Raw genomic sequence first — 15,933 nt, 5'->3', positions numbered from 1 at the left:
GCGTGTCAGCCGCTCGGCTCAATTCGGTCGACTCGTCCCGCGCGTCTGTTGGTATGGGAGAGTTGAGGAGAGCGGTGCGGGTGCAAGGTGAAAACAAGTGAATATATTCAGAGAGCACCCGCTGGTTTTGGGTGGGGTCTCAGCGCTCAGCATGTGACTAGATCTACAGTACTAAAAAATCCCTAAAAACACGGAGAGTGGGAGTCTGCCTGGTCTGTCTGAAGGCTGAGGCCTGGGTTGTGCCGAGAGTACGAGGTGACACGGAAACCACCCAACAGCGCCAGAAGGACGTAGGACGCGAAAACAGGGAACGCGAAGACGAACGGGGGAACTGCCCACAAGCGGAGGCCTGCAACGAAAAGAGAGTGATGGGACACGAACGCGAAAGAACGGAACGGCGAAGGGGGGTAGGGGATGTTCAAGGAGCAGATGAGATTCGAGGGCCGATCATTTCTACATGTAGGGGAGCGAGTTGTTCGAGGCAGCGCCAGTAGCGTAGGAACGCGTCTGAAGACCAACAGCTCAGAGTTTTCACTGTGTGGGGAGGTACACCACGGAGCAAAAGCTCTGTGCCACTGCAACAATAGCGCTTTCCCAAAAAGGACATTTCTGGTCAATTCCTGGGGAAATAGAAAAGTCACCCTTCGATTGTGATTTTGCACCTAAAAGTGTGATCAGCCGCCAAAACCTGTCCAGTTCCGAATAAGGACCGGAAGAATTTGAATTTGAATTCGAGCAGCTCACATGCCAGCACTGACATTAAAATCAAGTATGCTGGCCAAATGAACTGCATCCTCCAATTCAGGTGTCCATCAGCATAATTTCCTAACTCTGGGTCACTGTAAATATTAATATTAACGAGTTACGGCCAACATCTTCTCTTGGTGGTTAGATGAGGCCCGTGGGTCGAATGCCAGCATTACTTTAATCTATTGGTACGGGGTGCTATGGGGTGCTTAAAAAGCTATTCATCACTTGACAGCACTTTGACTTACGATGAGTTTCTTCCAATCCTTCTTTGCGCTCATCCCACTACAACTACCTGACCTGCGCATCTCTGACAACACACAGCTCCTCCTCAGTGCTGTGGCTTGTTTTAGTGTCATAGGAGTAATTGCTCGGGCTTTCCGTCCTAAATCAGAAAACAACCTTCCTCTCCCGCCTTCCCCACCCACATGGAGACTTGGGGGACACTTCCGGCCACCTAGCAAGTAAGAATCCGCATTCGAATCACTGGCTTTTGAATGTTAATCGTGTCCTATCGTTGACAAGACCATTTCTCACTACAGCGGGATGGATCGACGAGTACGGTCCTGTGATCACCATTCGATCAAGACTTGAGAAAATTGTTATTGTCGGTCGTTACAAAGTAGGTCCCTACACGCTGCGTTATCATATTTAGGCTCAACGGCATTCTGTTTGCAGGCCGCCATGGACATTTTGGAGGATCAGGGAAAATCGACAGCTGATCGTCCCCCAAAGATTGCTGCTGAAATGACTAGCGGCGGATTGAGCATTGCCTTTGCACCCTTTGGAGACAGGTACCGTCGGATGCGTAGGTTAGCAGTCCGCGATACTTCTTCTTATCTATCTTACGTTTCAACGTGATGCAGAGCACTTCATTCTCATCTCTCGCCTACAGCGGCTGGGGCCTATGAGCCCCTGCAAAAGTCACACGTGAAAAACTTGATTCTTGGCATTCTCGATGAGCCACACAACTTCCAGAACCATGTGGTAACGTAGGTGCTGTTGCTTATGATAGAATTGGTACTTTGCTTACGGTTGCTTTGAAGTTATGCTGCGACGACAATTCTGAAAGTCGCATATGGGAAGAATACGCCCACGCTTGCGACTGATCCCGAAGTCATTGAGATACGCAAAGTCTTCGGGATGGTTGCTGAAGCCCTGCGCCCTGGTGCTTACCTGGTAGACTCGATCCCGTGGCTCAGATACCTTCCTTGGTATGGCCGGGATTTAAAGATGAGGTTTCAGAGGAGCAAGAAACTTAACACTGGACATCTGAACCGTGTGAAAGAGCAAATGGTGTGCATTCTTCTTTCCATCTTCACTTCATGATTGAATCGTTCCACAGAAGAGCAACGAGGACATCGGCCCTTCGTTCATGAGATATATGCTAGAAAATAGCCATCTCTATGGTTTGACAGAGATTGAGATGGCCTTTCTTGCAGGTGCATTTTTTGGAGCTGGATCACAAACGGTGAGATGCTGTTTTGTTGCCTTTGAAGATGTGTGGCTGAAAACAAGCGCAAGACTTCTATGGCAATTTGCACGGTGCTCATGGCAGCCGGATGTTTCCCCGAGGAGCAAGCTAAAGTTCAGGCCGAGCTCGATGCGGTCATCGGAAGGCACCGAGGTAGCTTGATCCCCTATTGCAGCGCTGTGGGTTCAATATTTTTTGCACTAAAGCGCCGACCTTCGACGACCAAAAATCCCTTCCTCGCCTACAAGCATTCATCTCTGAGGCTATGAGATGGAGACCTCTGACTTCCGGTGGTGGGCATCTTCCTTTTCGTTTTTGTGCCTAGGTGTCACAACATTCACGCCGCAGCATTGGCTCACCGAACAACCAAAGACGTGATTTGGGCAAGTGATCTTTTAACAACTTTTCGCGCGAATGATGATCTGGCCCATCAGGAAAACTATTGTATTCCAAGTGGGACCACTGTATACGGCGACGTTTGGTAAGCATCGTGCTTCAAGATACTGAGGATCTAACGGTCGCTGCCTTAGGTGCATCTCTCGAGATCCAGATGTCTACCCGGAGCCTGATGCGTTCAAGCCTCAGCGCTGGATTGACGACCAAGGTAACCTGAGAGAGGATTTAAAATTCTTTACTTTCGGGTTTGGTCGACGGTGAGCATTGTCTTTCGGTTACTAGTTTTTTTGAATGACATTCCTTTTCAGCGCATGCCCCGGTCAACATCTCGCGAGCAGGTAACGCTATTTTGTACGCACGCGGTCTTTAGAACTCATTTTGGTTGGTGCAGGTCGATGTACATAACTACCCTCCTTATTTTCTGGGCCTTCCAGCTCACTCTGGATCCTACGAAGCCATTAGAGGATATGGGGTTCATTGGTAGGTTGGGGATGCCAGTTGTACCGCCGTGCGTATTGGAGTTTAAGAAGAGGATTCCGGAAGTGGAGCTCAGGCGCATGATGCAGGGGTATGCTGAGAAGCATTGATGTCTTGATGGGTCAGGGAGAGAACGAAGAATCAATTGGTTCCCAACGAATCACCAATATTGGTGCATCCCTGCAGGACAGTATGTTTAATTTTGGCCGAGCTGATTCTGAATTGTGCATCATGTAGTTCCTATCTCCAAGTAGCTACCCTTTAATTTGTTGCAGAGCCTGGTAGCCATTTTCGAGTGGACGAAGCATCAGCTGCGTCAAGCTTGTTCTTTCTAAATTCAAAAAAAACAGTAATCGTCGACTCCCTGAAACTGTTCCTCTTTTACTGAGTGCAACGTGACTGTGCATATCTGCTCCAGATTAAGTGTGTTGCATCTATACAATATTTAAGCTTGAATAAATTGCGTCCACCCCGTCATGCTATGCTGACGCGCGTTTTTGCCGTTGGTCTGTACCGATGCATTTGAATAATTCGCGTCATTTGATATCGTTGCTCTGCGTTCTCCTATTTCCTTGCGCGCACTGCACTATGGCGCTCTGCAGAAAAGAATTTCTAGCGATACGACAGATTCGAATTCATCGCCACTTCAGACAGCGGTGATCTCCATCACCAAAATTCCCCAAGTCTGAAATTACCTTATGCGGACACTTTCCCGCGCCACAATCTTTTACGGGCTGATGACGCGATGACGATTGATGACAATGGGCTCGCAGGTTCAACGACACTCCCTCAGACATACCTCAATACCCTCCTAAACGTGTAAGGCCGCCATCAGTCTGATGCGCCCCTGGTAAGTTCAAATTTCCCCTGATATTCCACAACCAGCTCCGATAGATATATACGTGGGGGACGTTAATTCTCAGAATGCTTCCACTCATGCCTTTCTTTGGCAGGCGTCTCTCGTACGACGGAGCATTTTGACTTCTGCAGAACTTAACCCATGATTTCTTTTTTCCAGGACGCTTCGACCAGACCTGGCACAGGGTTTGCCTTTCACGCCACCGTCAGATTTCCGCTCAGAAAGCCAGTGATTCCAATTCCTTCAGTCCGTCTTTTCAGTCAAACTATTGTGCACGTCTCGAAAATTAGTCTGATTCACGCCACTCTGAAACCGTCGACTTCAACTCTCCGGTAAGTAGATATCATATATGCGCATTTTCCTGTTGAATCAAAGGATTTTTTCCATAGAATATCCTCGAACCACTTCCGCTCGGTGATGGACCTGAGAAATTGATCCTCGCAAGACAAGCACTTCTTGCCACGCTTCTTCTCCCTGCTCATATCCCAGATAACGCTCTAAACCCAATCCTCATTCCTCCACTGTTAGTAAGTCACACTCGACCTCCCGAGCAAAAATATTTTGAAAACTTTTGTAGCATTGGCACTATACTCGCAATCACCATCCCTCAAGTACCTGTTGTGTCATTCAATAGCTCCATGCCTCTGGTTGCTGCCACTGGGAACTACAATGCCTCGATTCCCAGCAAATTTCTCCCTTCCGGCACACGCAGTTTATCCAAGTTGATACCACCGCTAATATAATTCCCCTTACATTCAACTACATGTCTGCTGAAGTTCGGGATCCAACACGAATCTACAAGTCGGTACGGCTTACTTTGGAAAAGACACCCTCCCCGCCAAGTTATTCGAAGATCCAGGTCCCGCTCAACTTCTTGTATATTGCATCGAACGACTCGGATCCGACGTGGAATGTCTGCATTGTGGTATGCGTGATGCTTTCCGTGTACGCAGTGTTTGACTTGCTTATGCTGGGGACATGAAATCAGTATATGCAATGCACCATGTGTCTTGTACTATGTGACAGTCTGTAAATGTCTTGTTAATCCACTAGGTTGACCATCCCAGCGACCACGGGGACGAAGTAATGTATAGGTTCATCATTTCACAAAGCCGTCGAGAAAGTCATGTATCTGAATTTCAATGAATGCTATGTATGATGGCAGACGTCTATCAGTAGCAAAGTATCTTCAAATACATGCAATAGTAGTCTCTTATATTGCAGCGAAGAGGTTCTGAAGGGGTGACCGGTGACCGCTTAGCGGGCGCGGGAAGCAGCAGTACTCGTTCGCTAAGTGTGCGAAAGACACGAGAAACACCTTGCTAGACGTGCAAAGCAGCTAATGTCTGGAACATATTCAACGTCCATCGGAGAAGGGGGTCTGTTGGTTGCAGCAGAAGTACTCGTACTTCCGGTCTGCAAGGTTGCTGAGGTAGTTCCATCAGTCACATTGGATGTGCCCAATGGGGGTGCGCTGCTGCTCGAAGCACCAGCATTCGCTACACCAGTGTTGGAAGTGTGGGCTGGTTGGGGAGGGGGACGTGGTCGCTGCACCACATGCCGTTTCCCGCTGATGGCGTTAGCGGTGCACTGCGAGAATGTCATGAAGGGATCATGGATTGCCACAGCTCAGGAAACTTACGTATTTGCCCCGAGTTGCGAAGACATCCACAGTGGGGTTCCTGCTGGGGAGGGGAGTATCACCCTGAGGAGCGGAAGAGCGAGAAAAGAGACGATTCATGATGTTTTTTTTTTTTCATTCGTGAGCCTTCGGCATGGCGCGTGGTTGCAGTAGTGCGATTGTTGCGTCCAGGTGGGGAATGCGTATCAAATTGCAGAAGGATGATGAGATGTGCATTGAGACTACCCCATGGTACGGCAGAACGTTGAGTAATGGTAGTGAATTTGATAATCACGTGCGTCATTGATACGTGAACCAAACACCACGTCAATAACACCAAATATTGATAACACTATCTCATCGGCGGTCGTGTCCTAAGTTCTAACCCTTAGCCCTACCACCATGTCAGCCTGTCGCACTCAAGCTCCTCTGATCCCCTATTTGATTATTTCTCGTCGTATGAAGCTTTCACTTGGAAAGTGTAAATTGTAAGCACACTGCATACATCCATCGGAGTCATCACCAGGGCCCTTGAAAGTCAGAAAATGGAACTTTGGAGGGGTAAGCAACCACATAACGAAGTTGAAAGAGCAAAATAAAGTAGTCTAAGCATCCACAATTGTGAGTTCTCAGATTACATGTCAAAATATAGCGCATATATTGACTTTATTCGATCTCGTAGTCTTTTGACACCCGACCTCCCTCAGCTTAGGTGAGTGATGTGATCCGAACATGGGCGCTAACTATCTTAGACTAAGTCTATCTCTCGTGTGTTGCTATGCAAAAGCCACGGTGAGCCGCCAGCCCTATGTCATGTGCTTCGCGAGCTCAACATAACTCACTCCGCCGTCGGAAAATGCTGTTGTCAAATCAAACCCTGTACGCCTCGTCTCGCATCTTATGTTCACACAGCGGTACCGCAATGCTGCGTTCGCTGGTGGAGAGGAAAGGTGTTGTTTGATTAATTTGATGGCTGTTGTAGAGTTCTTGGAGAATGTGGATCTTGGTGCTGTGGGTGTTGGGAAGGGTGTTGGTATTGTTAGGTGGGTGTTCAAGCTTTTCGATCCCTCCATCTCGTGGGTTTGCTTGATTCAAACCGCTGTTCCTTGTTTCCCGTACTCTAATATCCATTCTCATTCGATGCGCTAACATTGATTGTCTACAGCACCGCAGACCTCACTCCAATCCCAATTGTACGCACCACACTTCCACCAGACGCACCTGCAGACGCGCCGGGCAGCCCCCACGGACGCGTAGAACAAGGTGTCGATGCCATCGCTGGGTCTGCTAATAAAGTAATGATGGGCGTCGTAGACAGCTCATTCGGCGTCCTCCGCTCATTCCTACCATCTGCACCCAGCGCAACATCTGCTCTTACTTCAGCATCTGCTGTAAACCCAATATTCACGTCTGCCCCTGCTACAGAGACCAGCGACGCGCAGTGGAACATGGACCACGTACACCGAGCCCTCGCTGGTATACCTGCACCCGTCTGTTGTCTTCAATGCAGATTCGGACGGGAATTCAGAGCCAGGCTGCTGACAACGAGGGCATGTCTCGTCCGATCATCGCATGTTTCCTTCTTGTTGTCGTTGTCATACTGAGCCTCCTTCAGAAGCTTTGGCGCGTGTCTGCCTCTTAGAGAAGCCCTGGTGCACGTTCTGCTCTTAGATGTACTTTTACTGTCTGCGCATACCATGTAATACAATACCGAAATGAAGTGTTCTTATCAGAATCCAATACCAGATCAGAACATATAAGTAGCATTGCCATATCAATGCTTATAAGCTCAAAATCTATGCTAAGGTACGAGTTACTTACCCAACCTCCGCCATCTTACCTTCAATTGAGTTTCTCAACCAGATCTTATACGTCGGTTCCCCCGCCTTCCGCGCGCTGATACACCTGGTGCACCTTTTGTGACCTTGCGCATCCTGGTCAGTCATTATCAGCCCTTATCCGAGTTGGGGAATTTCGGTGATGTCCGTGTCAATGTATTTATGTTTGGTGCGAATACAGCTTCCGCCGAAGATGGTATCTATCTGTTGGACGTGCACGAACGACTATTCTCGACCTCCGCACTGACCCCTTTGCTCACGGTCAATTATATACAGCGTGATCGAGAGTAAGGACACGGAGAGACACACTATCCTTATTTACGGAGACGAACGAAGAACAAGATTCTGCAAACATTGTATTTTCCGAGTTATTATTTTAAACGCAATGCTATTATATACAATGAATCATATATACAATATCAGCCATATCATAACACACCTAGTCGTCTTTAGAATCATAACGCCCAAATCCGCATGCCCAAACCTTCTGCCAATCTTCACGAGCATACCTAAAGTGTAAACGAGAACGGGACACCTTGAAACGAACATCATCCGACACAATACACTCCTCTCCGGGACCCCTCTTGATAAACCCACTCGCCACGTACGGAACAGGGTGGCGCAGCAAGGATGCAGACAACATCAGCACCTCCACATGCAAGGGCAATCCCGTTGTGATCAATGCGGATGAATCGAAAGGGCGTCTGACATGCGCATAGGCCAATGACACTGTTTGAAGCTTCTGGAAAGAACCCCATGGAGTGCGCTCCATCCACTTAGGCAGGTCGTACATTTGAGCATAGATCAGATCATGGGCAAGATGACAAGGGTCAATAAGCCCAACCCATCCCCGGGGGATGTCCGCCGTGAGGGGTCCCCATGGGGTGTTGTTGGACGTGTTGTTGGAGGCGAGGTGAAGGATCGAAGCAACGAAAGCAGATCCATGGGAAGTACCCATCAGGAACTCCCATGGTCTGACGCTATCTGCCTTACCAGATAGCGTCAGAGTTTGGGTTTTCCAGGGAGGCGGGGAGTGTTCGTTGTTGACGTCTGTGTCTGTACGGGACTCCCATGCAATTTCCAGGCAGTCTGAAAGAAGGTCCAGACTTGTCCAGGCAAGGGCAATGGAGGGCGCAGTGAGTAGCACCGGAGCCAGCAGACCCATGGCACGCTCGCGCTCAGACGCCGGTTCATAGCCCAGGGTTCTGAGCAAGTTAGGTTCTGCAAGATCCTCGTCCTCTCCAATCCAAATTTTCTGTACGAAAGATGCGTACTCGAATTGGAAGGGGCTGCTTTCTTGAGCATATGCTTCCTGCATATGCAGAGCTTCCACGAACTTTCTCACGTTCTGAGATTTTGGGAGCGATACGGTGTGCAGTAAATAAGGAAGCACGATCTCCCTGAAATTTTTGGAGACGAGACATAGCGAAAGAGTGGTCGAATAGGGATTATGATCAGCATATTTTTCAGCTTGGGAAAAAGTTGGCTGTGCAGCCTCTCTGATGATGAGGAGGACAAGCTCAGCTGGAAAGAAGCCAAATGGAGATCGGGTGATAGGTTGAGATGCCATGATGAGTGGGTAAGATGTGAAGCTGGTTTGAAGGAGCCCTGCCTTTAATACTCCCCCATGATTTGCGGCGTCAAAGACAGTAGTGGAAGCGCATTGTGTGTGGGACCACACGCTTTGATACGGAGGTCTACTGCAGATTCGTTGTTCCTTCGAGGTCGTACAATGTGCTTTGCCCTGCCTTGTCCTTGCCTGTTGTGCTCTCGCCCAGTCGTGTACTGGACCTGTGGATTACCATAGTGATGCAAAGGTAGCACGAACTATAGATTCTACCTGGATCTTGATTTCCGAACAGAGTCCATGTATCGGGTTTGGTGGCCAAACTCGATGCGTGTGCACGAGCTCATTCAGATTCTGTCATGGCAGAATGAGTTGCTCCTGGGGAAATTTCACTGCGCTTCAGATCAACGATAGTTTGAGAATGAACGTCCTCCACAAAACAAACACACCTCATTGCTCTCTTGCAGCTGCGCGTGTCGTTGAAACTCGAGGTGCCGGTTAACCATGGTTAGCAAATTTGATAGCTTGTTTCATATTATCTTCCACCTTCTTCCACTCTGTCGGAAATTTCCAAACTTACAAATTTTTTCGGGTCCGCTTTCAAGGCGAAGTTGCTTCAAATGGGCTCGAGGACTTATAATGCCCCACGCCAACCAAAAATAACTTTTCCAACATCAGGGTTTCCCTGTGGATGAAACATATCGACTTGTTGTTGTTCCCTTAGAGTCAATTTAGCCTGACAAGCTAGCCAAGGGTCGAATTACGAAACCGCGGGATAACACAGGTTACTAGTACATATGAAACAGCCTCACATTCGTCGGCGCGATTTCTTCGGCTTCCTTCGCTTTAGCACTGGACCTGCAAATGCGCGAAAACCACTCCAGCCCATGTATATAGGTACACCCCGAGATTGACACGCAGTTCTGTTACAGGGTTATTTACAGTGGTATTACATAGCTGCAGACAACAATCAAACCTCATAGCGGCGTACGCGAAGAGGCATACTTCCAGCATCAGCATTTCCAACCACACTCGGTCTCGGCAGAAGCCCAAAACTCTCCACAATCTCCACTCCAGGGCTATCCGCCATCTCAAACACGAAGTTTCGCATAAGCACGAACATCACAGACTGGGACGAGACCAAACCCGGTCAAAACGAATCAGAACCAATACTCTTGCACAACTGCATACCTTGAACTCTGTCAATGCAAATACTCGACCCAAGCACATCCGCGGGCCATCGCCAAATGTCATTAAATGACGATAGCCATGCAGTGCTTCTCTGCCCCCAGGCGTGTCCTTGTCCTCATTGAGCCACCGGGAAGGTTTGAACACCTTCGCGCCAGGCCCCCACATACTAACTGAGCAATTGAGCGCCGCCAGCGGGATAACGATTTCTGTCCCCTTTGGGATGCATACGCTGTCAGTAAAATCACCGGCCGCCGTACGCATGGGTTCACTGAGCGGGATCACGTCTTCTTCCAGAGCCTGCAATAGTTTGTTCGAGTGAGTTGTGTTGAATGATTATTGGATCGTACCGATCGTGCAAGTTCCTTGATCGACGGATGGAGCCGAAGAACTTCACTCACTACAGCGTCCAGGTATGGAAGCTTATTTGTGAGGTCGTCATATGAGGGGGTTGACCCAAAGTCTAGACACTCGTCGCGAAGCTTCGTCTGAATGTCTGGATTCCGCGCAAGTTCTATCAAAGCCCACTGTGAAGTTGAGAAACGCGGATGAAGCAGTGAACAGTTCAAAACATACTGTCATGCTGACTGATGAAATGCAAGCAATGGTGAGTGTGCGATTTATTTTGCTAGACAAATGCACGTTACCTGAAGTAGTCTCGAAGCCGCCGAGAAGTAGAGCCCTTACCTGGTGGAGATGGAAATTAGTATCACATAGCTTAGGGAACTTCTATGATTATACCTGGGCTAGCACTTCTTCGTAAGTCAGCCCCGCGCTCTCACCAGAATCCTCCGCTTTTACTACACAAAAGTTGTAGCGTTTGCAATTCGGAGAACCAAGGGCAGAACTCACAGAGCAAACCCAAGCATGATTTGTCCCCCTGCCCGGTGCCGCCAGCCTCTTTTTCCTTGCGCGACCGCGATATCGTCTCGTTGCATATTTTACCAAGACTCAGGGTCAGCTTCTTGAAGAACCGTGTGTGAGGCAATGGCAGCTTCAGGATGGAAGGAAAATTTTGTGCAAGGATGGCCAGGTCTTGGGAAGCATTGGTAGCTGAACTAGCCGCATTCAGGACGTACTGGACATCAGACTCATTTCCATCGAGTGCACGGAAGTCATGGGACAGGACGGCTATGCCCACGCTATCAAGTCTACGTGGCGGGTGTTGCATGAGACAGCAGCCTGGTAGAGAGGGATGGATATACATACGTAATGTGATTCATCCTGCATGATGTGTGTCTGAGTGCGTAGGTAGGAAACTTTGGGAGAGAAAACAAATACCATTGTTGAACGTCAATTACAGCGCAATGACCGCCCTGGTTCGATCCTATCTCAGCGTCCCAAGCGATCGCTGCCTGTGACCTATTTTGAGTGAAGTGACGGGCGAACGATTAGTGACTGACCTTGTGAGCTGCATCTTGGAAAACATATGTCAAGCTACGGATGGCAGCCGCGCTGAAGGCAGGGTTGAGAGCCTTGCGTTGCCTGATGAATGAGATAATGGCGTGGATTTAGAGCGGCACCACGCGAAGGTCATAGTTCTGACCTTTTGTGACTTTCACCATTGGACCACAAAATTCCTCGTCCAGCCTGTTAGTCGCAGAAGCTCACCATGACCATACAGTTGAACAAGGAGGTAAAGGGACATACAGTTATGCTAATGGCGAGCTTGTTGAATGGAGTTTGGTCATATAACAACGTGTCTCTTGCGACGAAATGAGAGATCGCTTTTGGGTCCCATAGTATGACCCTGGACTCTCCCAAGGCGAGGGGGACCCTGTACACTGGACCATACTCTGTGGCCCAACGTTCGTATAGTTCAGTAGTGGCGGTAGAATCTAGCACTGTCTTGGACCAGCCAAACACCCAACTTGGGCTCTGAGGTCCTCGTATGCGTGTCGCTCGTCGGTTTCGGCGATACACTTGCAGGAGATAGAGGGACATCAGTATCAGAGCTGAGACATGTGTCGTTGAACTTGTTAGGGACACTGAGAGGCAGAGGTCCTTCAAGGCATGCCAAATGTCCCTGCCGTAGTGCGTGCTTTGCGACACACCCATGGTTGAGAACAAGGGTATGATCGGGCAGTAACTGAATACTGGATGGCCTTTTATTATTTTGTAAACCAAATACACCACGAAAAGGGGTTCAGCTGATTGGCGAAGGACTTTGCTAAACACACACAAAAGGGCTCAGATGATTGGCCAAGGACTTTGTCAGACACCCCAAGTGAAAATTAAAAATAAGCGAGAAGAAGCGGGAAACAGCTCGCCGTAATCAAAGTTGATGATTGACTCATCGTCCATTCCACGATCGTTGATCGAGTTTAAACCGTCAAGCACGGCAACCGTCCCGGTTGGGCATCATGCCCCGTGAAGAAACTGTGTCAGTGAAAATGGAGGGAAGTATAACCAACATCGCATTCGGAATCACCTGCAGCTGTTGAGCCTCATCAGAGGACTTGGTAAGCTGCATATATGCCGATATGATCGTGTATGAAAAGGTTGTCGTTATATTGGAATATAACTAAATAGCAATCAGATAGAGCCATGATAAAGTCGGAAAAATTCCAGCATTCAACGTAAAGCACTGTGGAAAGACTCACGAGTTCTCTGATGACCCTTGCTCCTCTGATGAGGGTCGGGGACCTGGCGCCCGATGGGCACTTTGAGGAGGTAAGCAACCGCATTATAATACCCATGCTCCCTCAATTATGGCAACAGTTTGAGGGGCAGACCTGTAATCACATATTAAAATGACATCATTTATATGGTGTCATTGCACTAACATTTATCATAAGTACGACAAGGTTAACGAAGACTGTGGGGCTCTGACACCAGTAGTCCAGTAGTAGTAGTGAGGAACTCACGGTGAAATTTCAACTTAGAGATCTGGTTGTTCCTGTGTATGGATGACGTTCGTACCCGGACCACGTCGGGAGTACCCGTTACACACATAGTCATCCAGACGATCCGCGAGATCGACGATTAGGAATTTAACGGTGGCATTGCACAGCTGCCGACAGCAATCAAACCTCATAGCGACGCATCCGGAGAGGCACACTTCCAGCCTCAGCACTCCCGACCACACTCGGTCTTGGCTGAGTTCCTAAACCCTCCACAATCTGCACCCCAGGGCCATCTGCCATTTCAAACACGAAGTTTCGCACAAGGACAAACAGCACAGCCTGGGACGTGACCAAACCAGGTCAAAACGAATTGGAACAAATACTTGCAGTGAAGTGAGCAGCTGCGTACCTTGAACTCTGTCAACGCAAATAACCTCCCCAGGCACATGCGCGCACCATCGCCAAAAGTCATCAGATGACGGTAACCGTGCAATGTATCTCTGGTCCCATGCACGCCCTCGTCCTCTTCTAGCCACCTGGAAGGTTTAAACACCTTTGCGTCGGGCCCCCACATGCTAACTGAGCAATTGAGTGCCGCCACCGGGACAACGACGACTGTCCCCTTCGGGATGCATACGTTGTCGGTAAGATTACCCGCAGCCGTGGTCAAAGGTTCACTGAGCGGGATTACGTCTTCTCGCATGGCCTGTCATTGTCAGTTCGAGTGTTGCATCGAATGTCTGTCGGATACGCACCGATCGCGAGATTTCCTTGGCTGCTGCGTGGAGGCGGAGAACTTCATTCACTACAGCATCTAGGTATGGAAGCTTATTTGTGAGGTCGTCATATGAGGGGGTTGACCCAAAGTCTAGACACTCGTCGCGAAGCCTCGTCTGCATGTCCTGATTCCTCGCAAGTTCTATCAAAGCCCACTGTGAAGTTGAGAAACGCAGTTGAAGTAGTGAGCGCTTTGAAACTTACTGTCATGGTGACTGATAAATATGCAAGGCATGATGAGCATTAGGTTCTTTTACTAGATAAATGCACGCTACCTGCAGTGGTCTCAAAGCCGGCGAGAAGTAGAACCTTTGCCTGGCGGAGACCAAGATCAGTTTTACATCAGTAAGGAGACTTCTATGATTTGTATACCTCGTCTAGCACTTCTTGTTGAGTCAGTCTTGCGCTCTCACCAGATTCCTCCGCTTTCACTACACAACAATTGTAGCGTTTGCAATTCAACAAACAAAGGGCAGAACTCACAGAGCAAACCCAAGCTTGATTTGTCTCCCTGCTCGGCGCCGCCAGTCTCTTTTTCCTTGCGCATCCGCGATACCATCTCGTGACATATTCTGCCAACGATCAGGTTTAGCTTCTGGGAGAACTGTATGCGAGGCAGTGGTAACTTCAGGATGGAAGGAAATCTGTGTGCCAGGGTGACCAAGTTGTAGGAAGAGCTGGCAGATGAACTAAATGCATTCAGGACGTGCGCAACGTCGGAGTCGATTCCATCAAGTGCGCCGAAGTCATAGGACAGGATCCCTATACCCGCACTGTCGAGTCTACGTGGTGGGTGCTGTATGAGACCACAGCCTGGTGGAGAAGGACGGATATACATACGAGATATGATTCATCCTGTATAATGTATGTCTGAGTGCGCGAGCAGGAAACTTTCAAGGAGAAAATAAATACCATTGTTGAGCGTCAATTACAGCGCAATGACTGTCATGGTTCGATCCTATCTCAGCGTCCCAGGCGATCACTGCCTGTGACCTAATTTTGAGTGAAGTGACGGGCGAACGATTAGTGACTGACCTTGTGAGCTGCATCTTGGAAAATATATGTCAAGCTACGGATGGCAGCCGCGCTGAAGGCAGGGTTGAGAGCCTTGCGCTGCCTGATGATTGATGGATTTAGTTCAACACGACTTGATGGTCATAATTCTGACCTTTTGTGACTTTCACCATCGGCCCACAACACTCCCCTTCCAAGCTGTCAGTCGCAGAAGCGCACCGTCATCTTATAGCTGTACAAAGAGGTAAAAGGACATACTGTCATCTGGACGGCGATCTTGTTGAACGGAGTTTGGTGATACAACCATGTGTCTCTTGCAAAGAGATGAGAGATCGCTTTCGGGTCCCATAGTATGACCCTGGACTCTCCCAAGACATCCGGGACCTTGTACACTGGACCGTACTCTATGGCCCATTTTTCGTACAGTTCAGTGATGATAGCAGCAGAATTCACTGTCTTTGCGAAGCCAAACACCCAACTTGGGCTCTGAGGTCCTCGTAAGCGTGTTGTTCGTTGTCTTCGGCGATACACTTGCAGGAGATAGAGGGACACCAGTATCAGTACTGAGGCGCGGATCATCGAGCCTGACAAGGACCCAGCGAGGAAGAGGTCCTTAATGGCCAACCAAAAGTCCCTGCCGCAGTGCAACAAACCCATGGTCGTGAACAACTTGAAGAACCATCATCAATCAATCAAGGTTTATGTACTACCGGCAGCAACGGGCAATTGAGAATCGGAGAATGACGTGGCCGTGACGCGGCGTGTACGACGCGTTGGAATTGAATTCGAAATACATTTCATCTTCATTCTTGATGGATGTCCGAATCTGCGTACATGCCCGGAGTGCTGAAATGCACATCTAGATCTCAGCACAATTCCAGTGCTTGTCCTCCACATTCATACAGCTTAGGGATGTATTAATTTGTAGTGTGCCTCGGGGTTGAACGTTGAACCGTTGAACCAAAAGTCGCGTTCAATTTAGCGGTTTTGCTGAACGCATCAACAAGGCCATAAGAACACATACAACGTGTACACATGTTGAACTCGTCTGCGCTGGCTGAATTTGAAGGGTGGGAGGAGTGCGGCACCTGGAGTTCTAATAGCTAGTGGCCATGAGAGGGCGGGAGTG

The 15,933-nt window shown here is 48.8% G+C and overlaps 7 protein-coding genes across 7 annotated transcripts; 4 read left to right on the top strand and 3 right to left on the bottom strand.

The window, feature by feature from the left end:
* Window positions 1-751: 751 nt before the first annotated feature.
* On the top strand, window positions 752-3,390 carry DEU56DRAFT_970382 (cytochrome P450). Its single transcript, XM_041359427.1, has 13 exons — window positions 752-1,211; window positions 1,273-1,369; window positions 1,426-1,559; window positions 1,614-1,739; window positions 1,794-2,043; window positions 2,093-2,218; window positions 2,272-2,374; window positions 2,428-2,514; window positions 2,570-2,604; window positions 2,656-2,702; window positions 2,752-2,874; window positions 2,926-2,955; window positions 3,009-3,390. The coding sequence occupies exons 1-13, from the start codon at window positions 997-999 to the stop codon at window positions 3,202-3,204; spliced, it is 1,569 nt and encodes a 522-aa protein (XP_041213463.1). The 5' UTR covers window positions 752-996; the 3' UTR covers window positions 3,205-3,390.
* A 704-nt stretch (window positions 3,391-4,094) lies between these two features.
* DEU56DRAFT_752119 (uncharacterized protein) lies at window positions 4,095-4,587 on the top strand (the record flags this gene model as incomplete). Its single annotated transcript, XM_041349609.1, has 4 exons — window positions 4,095-4,199; window positions 4,244-4,285; window positions 4,343-4,480; window positions 4,531-4,587. The coding sequence occupies 4 exons, from the start codon at window positions 4,095-4,097 to the stop codon at window positions 4,585-4,587; spliced, it is 342 nt and encodes a 113-aa protein (XP_041213462.1).
* Window positions 4,532-5,067, top strand: DEU56DRAFT_776434 (uncharacterized protein; the record flags this gene model as incomplete). Its single annotated transcript, XM_041351707.1, has 2 exons — window positions 4,532-4,622; window positions 4,646-5,067. Coding segments are annotated over exons 1-2 (248 nt in total), but the record flags the coding sequence as incomplete, so codon positions are not given.
* Window positions 5,068-6,474: 1,407 nt separating this feature from the next.
* Window positions 6,475-7,216, top strand: DEU56DRAFT_752118 (uncharacterized protein; the record flags this gene model as incomplete). Its single annotated transcript, XM_041349608.1, has 3 exons — window positions 6,475-6,617; window positions 6,740-7,064; window positions 7,085-7,216. 3 exons carry the CDS (start codon window positions 6,475-6,477, stop codon window positions 7,214-7,216), a joined length of 600 nt encoding a protein of 199 aa, XP_041213460.1.
* Window positions 7,217-7,851: 635 nt separating this feature from the next.
* Window positions 7,852-9,451, bottom strand: DEU56DRAFT_977214 (uncharacterized protein; the record flags this gene model as incomplete). Its single annotated transcript, XM_041359644.1, has 3 exons — window positions 9,429-9,451; window positions 9,253-9,357; window positions 7,852-9,197 (listed from the first exon to the last, which is right to left on the bottom strand). Exon 3 carries the CDS (start codon window positions 8,980-8,982, stop codon window positions 7,852-7,854), a length of 1,131 nt encoding a protein of 376 aa, XP_041213459.1. The 5' UTR covers window positions 8,983-9,197; window positions 9,253-9,357; window positions 9,429-9,451.
* A 378-nt stretch (window positions 9,452-9,829) lies between these two features.
* On the bottom strand, window positions 9,830-12,225 carry DEU56DRAFT_977213 (cytochrome P450; the record flags this gene model as incomplete). The annotated part of the gene is made up of 12 exons (XM_041359643.1): window positions 9,830-10,108; window positions 10,171-10,467; window positions 10,518-10,694; window positions 10,744-10,754; window positions 10,815-10,854; window positions 10,909-10,967; window positions 11,020-11,318; window positions 11,377-11,391; window positions 11,449-11,522; window positions 11,571-11,652; window positions 11,714-11,757; window positions 11,818-12,225. 12 exons carry the CDS (start codon window positions 12,223-12,225, stop codon window positions 9,950-9,952), a joined length of 1,665 nt encoding a protein of 554 aa, XP_041213458.1. The 3' UTR covers window positions 9,830-9,949.
* A 683-nt stretch (window positions 12,226-12,908) lies between these two features.
* DEU56DRAFT_957988 (cytochrome P450) lies at window positions 12,909-15,461 on the bottom strand (the record flags this gene model as incomplete). The annotated part of the gene is made up of 12 exons (XM_041359274.1): window positions 12,909-13,352; window positions 13,423-13,719; window positions 13,769-13,945; window positions 13,995-14,005; window positions 14,066-14,105; window positions 14,163-14,221; window positions 14,274-14,572; window positions 14,631-14,645; window positions 14,703-14,776; window positions 14,826-14,907; window positions 14,959-15,002; window positions 15,063-15,461. The coding sequence occupies 12 exons, from the start codon at window positions 15,459-15,461 to the stop codon at window positions 13,194-13,196; spliced, it is 1,656 nt and encodes a 551-aa protein (XP_041213457.1). The 3' UTR covers window positions 12,909-13,193.
* Window positions 15,462-15,933: the final 472 nt, after the last annotated feature.

This window comes from Suillus clintonianus (assembly GCF_016758775.1).
Source record: "Suillus clintonianus strain FC179 chromosome Unknown DEU56scaffold_7, whole genome shotgun sequence".
Classification (NCBI taxonomy): Eukaryota; Fungi; Basidiomycota; class Agaricomycetes; order Boletales; family Suillaceae; genus Suillus; species Suillus clintonianus.
The sequence above is the reverse complement of the archived record's forward strand: the minus strand, read 5'-3'. Positions and strand labels throughout refer to the sequence as shown.

Coding starts and splice junctions, on each gene's coding strand:
- DEU56DRAFT_970382 (XM_041359427.1), top strand. CDS start 997: ATGAGTTTCTTCCAATCCTTCTTTGCGCTCATCCCACTACAACTACCT. Junction 2,515..2,569: donor GAGACCTCTGACTTCCGGTG/GTGGGCATCTTC, acceptor TTCACGCCGCAG/CATTGGCTCACCGAACAACC. Junction 2,875..2,925: donor ACTTTCGGGTTTGGTCGACG/GTGAGCATTGTC, acceptor ATTCCTTTTCAG/CGCATGCCCCGGTCAACATC.